General features: G+C 41.7%; 1 protein-coding gene across 1 annotated transcript in view; it reads right to left on the reverse strand.

Annotated features, from left to right (window-relative positions):
* The window catches only part of KANK1 (KN motif and ankyrin repeat domains 1), a gene marked incomplete at both ends in the record, with an annotated part of 47291 nt that extends 34658 nt beyond the window's left edge, over positions 1 to 12633 (reverse strand). Inside the window, one exon of the mRNA XM_079548895.1 lies at positions 12597 to 12633. Within this exon, the coding sequence (XP_079405021.1) occupies positions 12597 to 12633 (37 nt within the window). The remainder of the gene's footprint in view (positions 1 to 12596) is intronic.
* Positions 12634 to 12958: the final 325 nt, after the last annotated feature.

A 12958-nucleotide genomic window follows, 5' to 3' on the forward strand; every position in this document is an offset into this window, starting at 1 on the left:
CAGGCTGCTCCCAAAGGGTTAAATGCATGAAATGGACAGATGCACAAACAGGGCCGTACCAAACTCTATACTAAAATAAAATACTGTTCTCTCACGGAAGACATTTAATCCCCAAGGGGAAATTATAAGTTCAGGTGACTTTGCTCCTAACCACTCTTCCTCCCCAAGCCCTTTGCCCCTAGCCCTCCTTGTCTCTCACACCCACATGAGCACAGGGAGCACAGAAAGGTGCATTGATATAATTTGGGTAGAACTCAACTAGTTACTCTGTTGTAACTAGTGCTGCCTGCAAATCTGTCTGTGTCACATTCAATCCCTTCTTGTTTACTCTTCTCAAATGCAACTTACAATTTGAGGGATAAAAAGTCAATAATGTAAAGTTACATTTTTTCTTCTCTGAAACATTCAAAATACTAGTACAAGCATGTACAAAATGATGCATTTGAATTTTCTGTATGTAATGTTCTTGCTTCCACAGAACAAAATGAATAACTTAAGATGACTGGAATTCCAGATGCAAAAAAAAAAAAAAAAAAAAAAAAAGAAAAAGAACCAAACCAAACCAAAACGCTTCTCAGCATCAGCATCATAAAGTGACTCTTGAAGGCTGAAACTCTCTTCACCTCTTCTTACAGTAATGGTTACTGTTGTACAACAAGGATTCCAAAAGCAAATGAGCATTAGGAGAGGTAAATTTGACAACAATAACAGTCCTAAGACTTCATAGGACTAAAGGAAAATAATTACTACATTCAGATTCCCAAGAACAATTAAAAAAAATAGAAATAAAATAATATCATAGATTGTTGAAATAATTTCCAATATCACTGCATGCTGAAAGAGCTTTGTTGAACACAGAAGTGGGATCTTGCACTGAAGTGACAGGAGAGATCCAAGTCTTCCAACTGCGCCTTCAGCTAAAATGGCACAGACCTCCAATAAAATGTTTCCCAACATGTCTTGTAGCTTCCGTGGCATTTAATAGGAAGCAAAATAATATTTAATACTGCAAGGCACTAGCCTCTGCTTAGATTGGAAGGGACTGCAACATTCCAGTTCCAATCCCCAGCCATGGGCAGGGCTGTCCCCCACCAGCCCAGGCTGCCCAGGGCCTATCCAAGCCCACCTTGAGCACCTCCAGGGATGGGGCACCACAGCTTTCTGGGCAACATGTTCCAGTTCCTCATCACATTCAGAGTAAATGACTTCCTCCTAATATCTAATTTAAATCTCCCCTCTTTTCGTTTAAAACTATTCCCCCTGGTCCTATCATTATACTCTCTGAAAGAGTCCTTCTCCACCTTCTCTGTAGCACTTTGAAGGCCACACTGGGGTCTTCCTGGAGCTTTCTCTTCAGACGGAACAAGCCCAGCTCTCTCAGCCTGCCTGCAAAAGAAAGGTGCTGCTGCCCTCTGATCATCTCCATGGCACTCTCTGGACCTTGCTCCAACAGCTCCATGTTCTTATGCTGCAGGTCCCAGAGCTGAATATAATACTCCAAATAGGGTCACACGAGGACTGGGCCCTGACCTCTAGATTTATCTGTAGAAAATTTTACACTTCAGTGTAAGTCATTCATGCATACACTGCAACACAAGTGCTCCCAAAAATCATTCCGAAGAGGGTCTCTAGATTACAGCTGAATTTTAAGTGAACCTGGTTCAATTTGATTGCTGCTCCAACTACCCTATGCACAGAAAAAGCTGTTCTGTATAAATAATAATTCCTTAGGAATATTTTCCAGTCACACTTTGAAGTTTCTCCCAGAAAAGAGGAAAACACTAGGGCAGCTGAAACTACACCCACAATTCAGAGCAACAAAAGCTCCTGACCACCACAGTGAGTACCCAGCCGTGAGGAGAAGCCATGCAGAGCAGACCTCATGCTGGTCTGATGAGCAAGCGTCTTCACAATGGGAGGAGGAGAACATGACAATACCAATCTAGTGTTTTCTGCTGTGAAAGATATGTGACGCCCAGGATAAAAAGAACAGAATAGAAGGCATAGCCAGTGTGTCCTTTTTTCAAGAATCAGGGGTTTTGCTCAAACAAGGCAGAAGGCAAAAAGATGCTCTAACGTGTTAAGATTTCATTTTTTCTAAAAACAAAACAAATCCTGCTTAGGGAAGAACAAATTTTAGCACCTGCCTCCATGTGCTCATCCACTTGTTGTTACTCTGTGGTTTCAAGAACTTGACATCTGCATGAGCCCTGTATCAAGTCATGCACAGCCAGAGCACTCTCCTCAAAGCTCAGGCTGAGAAACACCTATCAAAATGCAAGCAATAACCCAAACTTTATATCTGCACTTCAACCCTTGTCCAGCAAGTCAAAATGGAAGCACACATCTGGGGTCAGCCCTGGTAAAGCCTAAAGGCAAATGTATTTATTTTCCTGGCCTTTAAGACCATTATGGTGCCAAATAAACTCACTCAGCTACTGTTTACAGTGGAAACAAAACTGAGGTCAGAGTGCAGCTCCCCAGTGACCAAAAAGACCTGACATGGTCTGTAACAGAACAAATGTAAGATTTGGTGCACAGGCAGGCATTCAGACAGTAGAAGTTCTTATCTAAAAACAAAGTTATTTAATACCTCTTGGGGGGGGGGGGGGAAGGCAGGGAGGGCAGAATGGATCTGAGAGAGATTAAGGCCTCGGAAGGGACAGAGTCCTTTACACACTTGCCACCAAGAGACCATTTCTTCAGCACTGAAGTAGCTGTGTGGAAGGAAGGAAGTAATCTGACCCAACACAGTGATGAATGTGAGGCAGGGGAGTGTATGCAGAGCTTAGCCTGGCCCCATATTGCCAGGTTTATGTTCATACCCCCAAAATACATATGTCTTAGGGCTATTTTTGCTGTGTGTGTGTGTGTGTTTAGTTTTATTTTTTCGGCAGCTGGTTTCCACTGAACAGCTCAAAATCAATTGGCTATAGGCAGAGTTCAGACCCAAGACTGATCTGTCCTACCTACCTAGCAGGTATCATTGGAAAGGCATAAGAATATAGCAGACATATAGCAACATTTTACGTCTGTTTCCAGAAATCTTCCTGAGTTGGCCAGGGGGAGTGCTGGCTATACAGGATGGGTCAGTGTCAAATGTGCTTTTTCAGGATAGCTGGGAGGTATTCGGTGACTACACCAACAATGTTAGTCTGCAGCTGATGCACTAGTACTGTAAGGAGACCTACTGGTCACATGGATGGAGATAAAGCTGTAGGTTAATCTGACCCAATTGCTACTTATTCCTCAAAACTTCTAAGACTTTTCAAGCTACAGGTAGATCCCTCGCTACTAGTTAACATCTACTCAGAGAGAGGATGCAACTGAAAAGTTTGCTTTATATAATTATTAACTGTCCAGCTGGTTTAATTTTACACAGTGTCAGCAATTTGATTTTTCACAGGTCCTACATCACATCCAGTGACCTCTACTCATGTCCTAATACGACTGTTTGGAAAAGCTTACAATAAAGTAATCCTGTTGTAGCAACGAGTAAGCCTTTCAGGTCTTTGCACCACTTTAAATACTTTTTTTCTTTTTTGCACAGATGTAATCAGATATAGTTGCTTGATCTTATTCAGGTGTTGGGACTAAGCAAGCTAGCAACTCATCATGCAGCTCCCAGCTGGGCTTTCTACACATCAGATTAACTTTCTTATTTTGCAGAAATGAAGGTGGAAGACACAATGAACATGAACACAAGAGAAAGTGCATGTAAAGAAATAAATATATTCTCAAATATGCATGTGCGTACAGACTTCTTGGGCTTTGGACACACAAATATGTAAACTGAACTACTGTCTGTTGAGAACTCAGATGTCTAGCTGCTGTCTCCAGGTGCACTGTGAAACCAGCAGACTGTCATTTGGGATCAGGTGGCCAATCCTGACAGTGTGGGAGGTGACTAGATCCTTCAGGGTCACCCCCACTTCCTCAGCTAGCAAAGGCAGAAGGTGGAGAAAGGAACTGACAGCCTTGCCAGGGAAACTATCCAGGCTTTGTTTTAAAACATCTCTTTGCTTTCCTCTTGGAGCAATACTCTGCAGTCAAACATTATGGATTTATAGTAACTGCTAATCCAGACACACTACACTTCTACCCTCAAAAACATTACGATTATGCAAAAGGTTGAGGCAAGGAAAACAGCCACACAACCCAGGGAAAAGGCACGTGCTACCCCACGAATCAGGACCCATGGGCAAGACTTACATGTCCCTTATTAATTTATCATGTAAATGATACAATCTCCCATACTTCTGGGAGCTAGCACTGAGATCTCCATCATACCTGGTGTCTTTTGCTACAAGGGTATGGGCTGAGGTTGCTGTGGCCAAGCCATCCACATAGCTGCCAGAATCATGGCATCCTTATAATTCCTTTGCAAAGTGACAGCAACTTTCTTCAAGAACTGTCAACCATGCACAGCAGTCAAGCCAGGTTGAGAGTGGAGGCTGAATATTAAAGGCAGACCATACCTGTGAAGCTGATGGAGGTCAGGGAGCAAAAAGGAAAATGGCACCTGTCTGAGAGCAGAGGAATGGAAAAGAACTGTAGCTGACAATAGCAAGACAACAGTGGAAGTGTAAAGGGCAACACAGTGAATGCATAGACTCATAAGCACATTAATGTAATGGAAAGCTTAAAAAGTAACATTTGTGTCCATGAAGAAAAACAAAGAAATGCAGGAGAGAATAATGCTAAATTGTGCTTTTTTCCAATCTTAAACTTCAGGTATAGAAAAACAAACCTAGCTAAATTTAAAAATCACAGTTCTGGAGGGAGAAAGGAAGAAAAGGCTTAGCCAAGGACTGCTTGAAGTTAAAAAACACGGCTGATCCTCATAATCCCTTAAAACATGATCTCGTCTTTGTGTTTTTATCACATACAATACCAGTCTACTTTTCTAACTACAGCCATGCATTTTATTATATTTACTTGTACTCTATTTCTTCCTTTACAATAAAAAATAAAAAAATAAAAATTCACAGTTTAAATTTGTCAGGTAGCATAAGCAAGAGACTAAAACTTGACCTCTTTGCTAGGATTAGATCTGAAACTGCAGTAACAGCAGGCAAGTTGCACAAGTGCACCTCGTTTTTATTACCACATCTTCTGCAATCCATACAGCGGTGCTTCAAGCAGAAGGATTGTTTTTTTGAAAAGAAGGTAGGAAGGGACTTCAGGAGTACATCAGCAAACATGCCCCTCAGCAATAAATAACTACTCCAGACCATCAGTGTCTGGTTTGCATAAGGAGAACAATCTGTTCCCAATTATCAGTTAATTTGATCCTCACTCTAATCTGACCAAACCTTCAAACCAAGCTATTAGAAGCTGTTTCCACACCCTCCCTCCCCACTCCTACTTTCAAACAAGTACTGAAGGACAATACAGGAATATCACAGGCAGGACTTGTAATGCTGAAGGAAAGCAAAATATTCTCATGCAGAAAAAAATATCTAGAAACATATAAATTAAAAAGGAGAAGACAATTACATAAAACATGTATTACAATGGGAGATAACTAGGGAGGAGAAATCAAGCAAGAAAACAGAAGTGCTGGGGGGGGGGGCAAGGGACACATTACAGTTTCTGCAGAAAGTAGGAAAGGATGCAATTGTGCAGGGATGGACTGAAAGAGTTAAAGAGGACAACGGAATCTCACACCCAGCCACCTGCACACACCTGCATTCTTAGTTTTGTTAAAGTCTGTGTGAAGAGTCAAATTAAAAACAAACAAACAAACAAACAAAAACACCTCAAGAAGGTAACTTAGTATGTTATAAGAATCTCAGAAAAGAAAGCAACATGGGAGGAGGAAAGCCATTTATGTACATGGCTGACCTGCTGTACCCCATCCAGTGCAAACTGCAAAATGCATCAGATAGGGAAAGTCAACCATCAGATTCAATCAATGTGGCAAGTGTGATTTCTAGATGAAATTAGAAAGAATGGAAGAAATAAAAGGGAGGATGGTCAGAAGCAAGCTTCAGTGTGGCAGCTCAGAGCTGGTCACCTGGGGACACCCTGGCAGGAACCCATGCTCTGCCACCAAGGGGAGTCATGTTTCCAGAGGAAGGAAGTGGAGACAGTGCATCTGTGTCAGCGTGGGCAGCCTCTCAGCTCCTAAAACTGCTGTGAAAATATGATACGGGAAGCACTGCCTTTCTGTCATCTCTAGTCTAAAGCCTTACAAATGGCACAGAAAGGAGGAGTAAGGCTGCTGCAGAAAGCTTCCCAAGGACTCCTGCTCCAGCATTAGCCCAGCAAGGCACACAGAGAGTCACAAATTATCCCACGTTGGAAGGGATCCACAAAAGGATCATTGAATCCAACTCCTGGCTTCACACAGGACCAGCCAAAAATCAGACCATACATCTGAGATTGTAATCCAGAATGGTGAGATGATGCCTACTCAGCAAGGAGTGTCTGCTACTGGGTCACCCTTGCACAGGAATTCATCATTCACAGAGAGAAGACAACCAGCTATAATGAAGTTATTCCATCCCAACAATTTCCCTGGAGGACTATGTACTTTTAAAGACTATAGAATCACCTCCCTTCACACAGGGACACCAGGCACTCAGTTTCATACAAATTGTTCCCAAGGTGCTTTCTACAGCAGAATCTGGGATAGTAGGGAGGAATAATGCAGAACACAAAAATGTCTTCTTTTAGGTTGAATGACCACAGGAGGGTTTGCCGAGTTGTGTATGAAAGGAAGGAATAAGCAGCAGAGAGAGTTTCTCATAGGTAGGAAAGCTTTTCTTGTGACACATGCCTGCACTAATACTGGTGCCTGCCCCTCACCTAAGCCCCACAGGCTGCTCCTCTGTATCCAAAGCACTCACCACGCAGCCATCAGTACTGACTTCTACAAAAATGTAAGGGCTTTTATTGCAGAATGGCTGAGGCTGGAAGAGACCTCTGCAGGTCATCCAATCCAACCTCCCCACTCCAGCAGGGACATAGAGCAAGTGACAACTGTTAATCACCACCAATTCAGTGAAATTACAGGGTGCCATAAACAGCAAAGTGGGTCTCTTTATGTTCCTAGAGCATCATTGGCTATAAAATAAAATATCAGCACCCTTTTCTGTCTCTGGGAGTGTGGAGGGCTTGTATTGGCAGCAGAAAGAGGCCACATGAGGAAGCGTAGGTACAGCCCATGCAGGAACACCTCAGCAGCTTAGACAAGGAAGAGTGTGCCTGCATCTGTGAGCGAGCCTGCATCAGACAGGTATTAAAACAGCGTTCTAAATGACGTGCCAGAAGCCTCTAGGAAGTTACAGCAAATAACATGAGACAGCCCTAACCAATTCGCTCTTTTTCTTGTGGCACTTTGTCTTTCTTCAAAGCATCAGTATCTCACTTGGCTTTGTGCTTTGGACATCTGCTTCCCAATACACCCAAATGTTTCCAAGGACTGGCCTACCTGGAGGTTCTTCATCCAGACCTTTATGTCCTCAGCTCCTCATGGCACCCTTTCAGACTTTCTCCTGCCCATTTCCCTTCCAGCAGAGTCCAAGATCAGTCCCAAAGGCAACAAGTTCCGTGGAAAAGAAGGTGTGCGATGATCCCTGCTCCTCTAAGTCTGTCAAAAGCCTCTCAGTTGGACAAATACAAGTAATTGTGTTTTCAACTGTTCTATTGTGGCAGCAGCTGCAAACTTGCATTACAGGTATCAACTAGTAATTGCATAATAAACAATTATTAGCCCAATTAGAAAGTTGGCAATGGCTGTGAGATCATGAGCTGCATCTCCAGCCATCTGTCCTGAAGGCGGATCTGGCATACAATAGCATAATGAAGGAAGTTTGGTACTCTTTATGATAAAGCTGATGTGAAATCACTGTAGGCTCTTTCACCCTTCACCCTCAGTATTTCAGGGTCCCTCCCTTGCTTGCTTTTAAATACTGGGCATGGCCAGAGTGACTCACCAAATCACTCCTGGGCGAGGCAGGAACAGGACATCACTGACAGCGCTGCTTTTCATCTGCCCATCCAGAAAGTACTAGGCTATGTGGCAGTTTAATGGTCCCTTACTGACAAGTATCTTACCAGCTGCAGAAACACACCTTCAGCATGTATGTGTTCCCATTAATTTTTTAATTGACTGAGGGTCAATGAAAAATAGTGGATATTCAGCTAAAATTGGTAGTGGTGGCAATGTTCCAGGGCACAGCTCTTTCTTCTTCAGCTGTACCTGAGATCATTAGGCTGGGAACCATGCAAAACTCCATACACATTGCCAAAAATTATTTGCATTAGGAAAATCAAATCATGAAAGAGAAACTCAAATAAGCCCGTAACTGAAAGAGTGTCTACAAATGTTATGAATTCTTACAAATCAGTGCAGAGAATGATAAAAATATTCACTCTAAGCAGATGTGTGCTCTGCAGAGTAACCATCCACATATTAAAAAAAAATCAGAAGGACACCAGGCTGCAACACAGCGACCAACGCTTCCACTTTACATATACACCACTAAATGCCTCAAAGATCCACAGTCCAGATCTGGTGGAGGTGACAGGTCCCAGCAGCCTGGGCTACCACCCTGCAGCTCCCATCCACAGGCACCCAATGCCTGAATGCTGGCTGCTGCAGAGAAGGAAAAAGGGAATAGCTTGCTCTACCAGTGCAGAGGGAACAGTGACAGTGATGGTGAACTGCTGTGATGCCGCTGGCTTAGGGAACTGTGTAGGAGTCTGAAGGAGGTAAAGCATGTAAGTTTAACATACAGTTCAAGTGAATCTGTGCAAGAAGTATTCTCTTGCTGAAAGTGAGATGGGAAGGCATGAAAACAAATCTTTAAAAAAGGTGAGGGGGAAAGCTGAGAGAAAAGGGAGAAAAGATTAGGAAAATCTCAGGCACCAGATGTCCAGAAAGCAATATGCATCTACTTTACAGCAAAGTAAAAATGTTCGTGCAACAGCCTTGTTATAGTGACCCCTGCAGCCCATCCTGCTGAGGAACACTAAAAAAGCTTTTCCTCTACCAAAAAGCTTTTCTGTGTCATCGTTAAAGAGGTGACTAACAGCTCTGCAAGCTCTCGAGACAGAGCATGAGGGGCTTAGGGAAGTCAAATAAAACAGTTGTTTTTATTATGGTTAGAAACAAATATGGTTTTTAAACTTTTATCTTTGTAAATCAGTTTCCTATGTTTCTTTTGCCACTTCCTTGTTTTCTACAGCAGAACAAATGGAATTGCAGTGGAGTTTCACACCGTTCTGTGCCTTTCAGAAAATGTTCTGAAAACAAAGTTTCAGCAAATCAGATATTAGTGAAAGTAACTAGAAATAGTTCAGGCTGGATTTTAAACTTCAGACAGGTACATACTGTGCTTTTCAGAGCTGACCCTTCTAGAGATATAATTTACACAAACGTTTGCAAAATCTCATTAGATAAGATGATTTAAGCATCAGTCCTAGCAAGCACAGAAGCTAACAATTACTGGAAGTTTCAACTAGCAATTAACAAAGACATTAATGCTATTTTAGAAAACAAACCCTTTTAAAAAAAAAAAAAAAAAAAAAAGTATATCCCCCAGTAGCCCTGCACAGACACAGAGTATATCTCAGAACTTGCTGTAGCTCCCTAGACAAGAACGTGACAGATTCTGGACTTACTGCGTTGCCTAGCCCTGCACTGAGCAGTCAGCTCACATGCCACTGAGGCAGGAAGATAGAAGAAAACAGTTGTGACTACTCAGCACTTAACTGTTAAAATAAAGCTTTTTCTGCAAGCGCCAACTCACCTGCCAACAGCGTTAGAGGGATCTAAGCAATTTTCCAAGCATACAGCAGAACACTGATAGAGCTTACTTCAAACATCAGAACTAAGTTTCCAGAACTAAGTTCTAAATCAGTTTCCAAAATGCAGAGATTGTACGCTTGCAGCCTACAGAAATACAGCCCACGTTCGTGTAGTGAAACCAGAAAAAGAGTGATTAAACTTTAAGTTAGTAATTCAGCAGTAAACAAAACAGTTGACAAACAGCACTGAAATCTATATCACAGCCTCTGTTATTTACTAGCCATATTTAAAGTCCATGTCTTTACTGAAATATGCAAGAGGCAGTCAAATTTATGTTTGATTCTTTCATGAAAGCCATAATCTGTTTTGTACCGTATCTCACGTACATACTCAAAATATTTACAGTAAAAGTACTTTTAAGAAACATCCTTTAAAAAGTCCTCTATACAAATGCAAAATAGCTCAATCCTTTCCTGAAAATAAGTTCCAAATTCAAGCATTCCTTTACAGATTTCATCTGAAACAGCAGTAGTCCATTTAGACTTGTATAATTTAAAAAAAATTGCCAAAATGTCATGTAGACATAACCACTAACAGTGAAAGTACTCACATTCTCGAGTTAACCAAAGCAAACCACTGCTCCTTAGTCACTTCATACTTGAATTGCAGCTGAACATGTGGTCAAACTTGCCCCAAAAATTCGAGTAACGTGCAGGTTAGCAGTCCATAACAAGTATTTCTCATTCTTTTCTTGCTGCTGATTGATTCCGCGGGTGCAGAAGACACCACACCAGCAGTTTGTCTTTTGCACTCTTAGAGTTCTGTGCAATTAAGGAGTTTGCTTCAGTACCTGCAACGCCCATATCAGTTCCTTCTCATCCAAAGGCATTCTCTCCCAGGCACTAAGCAGGGTAACGAATCGCACGTACCTGTAGCCCAATACTCTGTCCATTATGAAATCTAAGGATTTGGAGACACAGGCATATGTAGCTGCATGTTAGAACGCTGGCCTCAAGGGTTTGCAAAGCCAACAAGTCCTGACAGTCTCTGCAAAACGTTCTCCTATTTAGTTCTCAATTAAAAACTTGCAATTCATTATAGCGTCTTTCTGCGATTAATGGAACAAACAGCTAGTATCCTGCATGAAGCACTGTTTGCATAACAGTTCAGAAACTAAAACTTAATCTTGCATTAACACATCCCCTATACAAGCACTTGGCTTTTTTATTCTTAAATACCTGCTCACTAAACTTTTCTGATAGACCATTCTATTGAGGGGGAATGGCGTATGGAGTAATAGCAAACCAATCAGTAACAGTCCGTGCACAATTCTTCATTCCATTTAAGCAGAGGGAATTGTTCTGCATGACTTAAGTTAAAAGCATACTACTGAAAAAAAAAAAAGCAAATTATAAGAGGGTTTAGGCAGTAAACAGCTACAGTTAAGTCACACAGCAGAGGATTCAAAGTCTGCCTTCTCTAAAAGCATTACAAAAAGTAGCAAAAGACAGTTTCTTTCTTAGAAAATATACTTCTACTTGTACAGAAATATGGAAGAGGGGAGAGGAGGGAGAAAATATACTTTTTCAAGATTTAGTAGTACTGCTAGATTTAGCTTTAAATAATCTGCAGATAGAAAATTTCAACATTTTCACTTAACTTCCACTAGCCTTTAAAAAAGGATTCTGTTTTGTATAAATCACAGATAACGACACTCCATATTTCCCATTTTCTACTTCAGGGACACTTTAATCCCTTCCACTAATTAGAAAAATTCTAGAGTGAGCATACCCAGCAACTTAGGATTTGTTTCCGTAACCGAGCATACCTGTTAATGAGATTGATGCTAAAAACCACCAGATAAGCCAATTCTCAGTACCTGCATGTCATGATCCACTGAGTATCATTAGAATGTGAGTACATGAGCCTCACCAATAAAAAAGTTGAAATTTGTATAGGTGCACATAGTAATAGAGGTGTTTAAGGTTCTTCTCCAGGTCTCCAGCCACCCAAGCCTGTCTTGATAAATCTGTTTCCCACCATACCTGTATCAAGAGGTCTCAGAAGAACACCCACAAGCTCCTGCCATGCACTTGAAATTTTCCATATAATCCCTCTGTGGAAGCTTGAGCTTTAGTGGGATAAAGCTATGTTTATGCAGCAATCAGGAGATCAGGAAAATATTGACACAACTGCAAGAGGAACACGGCTGCTGTGCTTTTATCAGTCATTCTGCAATCTCTGCCCTTTCCTGACCTACCAGGCCTTCCCAGCAACCTTTGTACAAGCCAACCATCTATTCCAGAATATCACACAACCAAAGCAGACATCTCAGCAGCCTCCTGAAATAACAAAAAAAAAAAAAACCTGAAGACCTCTTCTTGATGTTGCTTGCTTAGAATCAATAAAGTAAATTTAAATTAGCCAAACCCACATGGGCAATCAGGAAAGGCTGGATATTCCATGCTGGTTAATCTCTCAAAGCAATTACAGGCACAGGATAACAACCGCACGATTTCCTGTAGCAAAGCCCCAGCCCTCTCAGGGTGGTGTAAGGCTGTGTAAGTCTGTGAAAGTGAACCGTGCTGCGAACCAGTAGACCAAGTTACCAGCTCGTACCATTTCACATACAGCTTTCACTCTTACTATTCAAAAGATTACTGAGAGGATGGGGACAAAGGATGGGGCAGCCAGATTCTGATCGACCTGGAAAATAGTTTTCAGTGTTTAGTTTTGACTCTAGCCACTTCCCCTTTCTGCTGCTTTCACAATGTAAGAAAAAAGGCAAGCCAGAAAACATAATGATACAAAATGAGAAAAACATCTGATGAGTTACCTGCAGCACTGCCGTTAGTATTTGCTGGGTAGGCCATGTTTGCTCAGTGACACATCCAGAGCTAGGTTGTTAGCTGTCATGCAAATGTCATGCATCAAGTCCAACCAGACATGCAACCTGAAACAAATGAGAAAAGGGCAGTTAAAAACAAACAGTTTTAGAAGTTAAGTACATTAAGCAGTAGGCATTCTTGAGTGCTTAAAGTCTTATCTTCAGTGCAAGCTTCAGCATAGCAGTCACTCACTTAATTAGTCCCGGCTATCACATGCTGACAGCACCCAAGGAAGACCAGCTGAAATAACTTTTTTTGTGGGGGTCTACCTCCAGCTTTTTTTGCTGTTTGTTTCCACACAAAAGGTCCC

Source organism: Tetrao urogallus (genome assembly GCF_951394365.1).
Source record: "Tetrao urogallus genome assembly, chromosome: Z".
NCBI lineage: Eukaryota > Metazoa > Chordata > Aves > Galliformes > Phasianidae > Tetrao > Tetrao urogallus.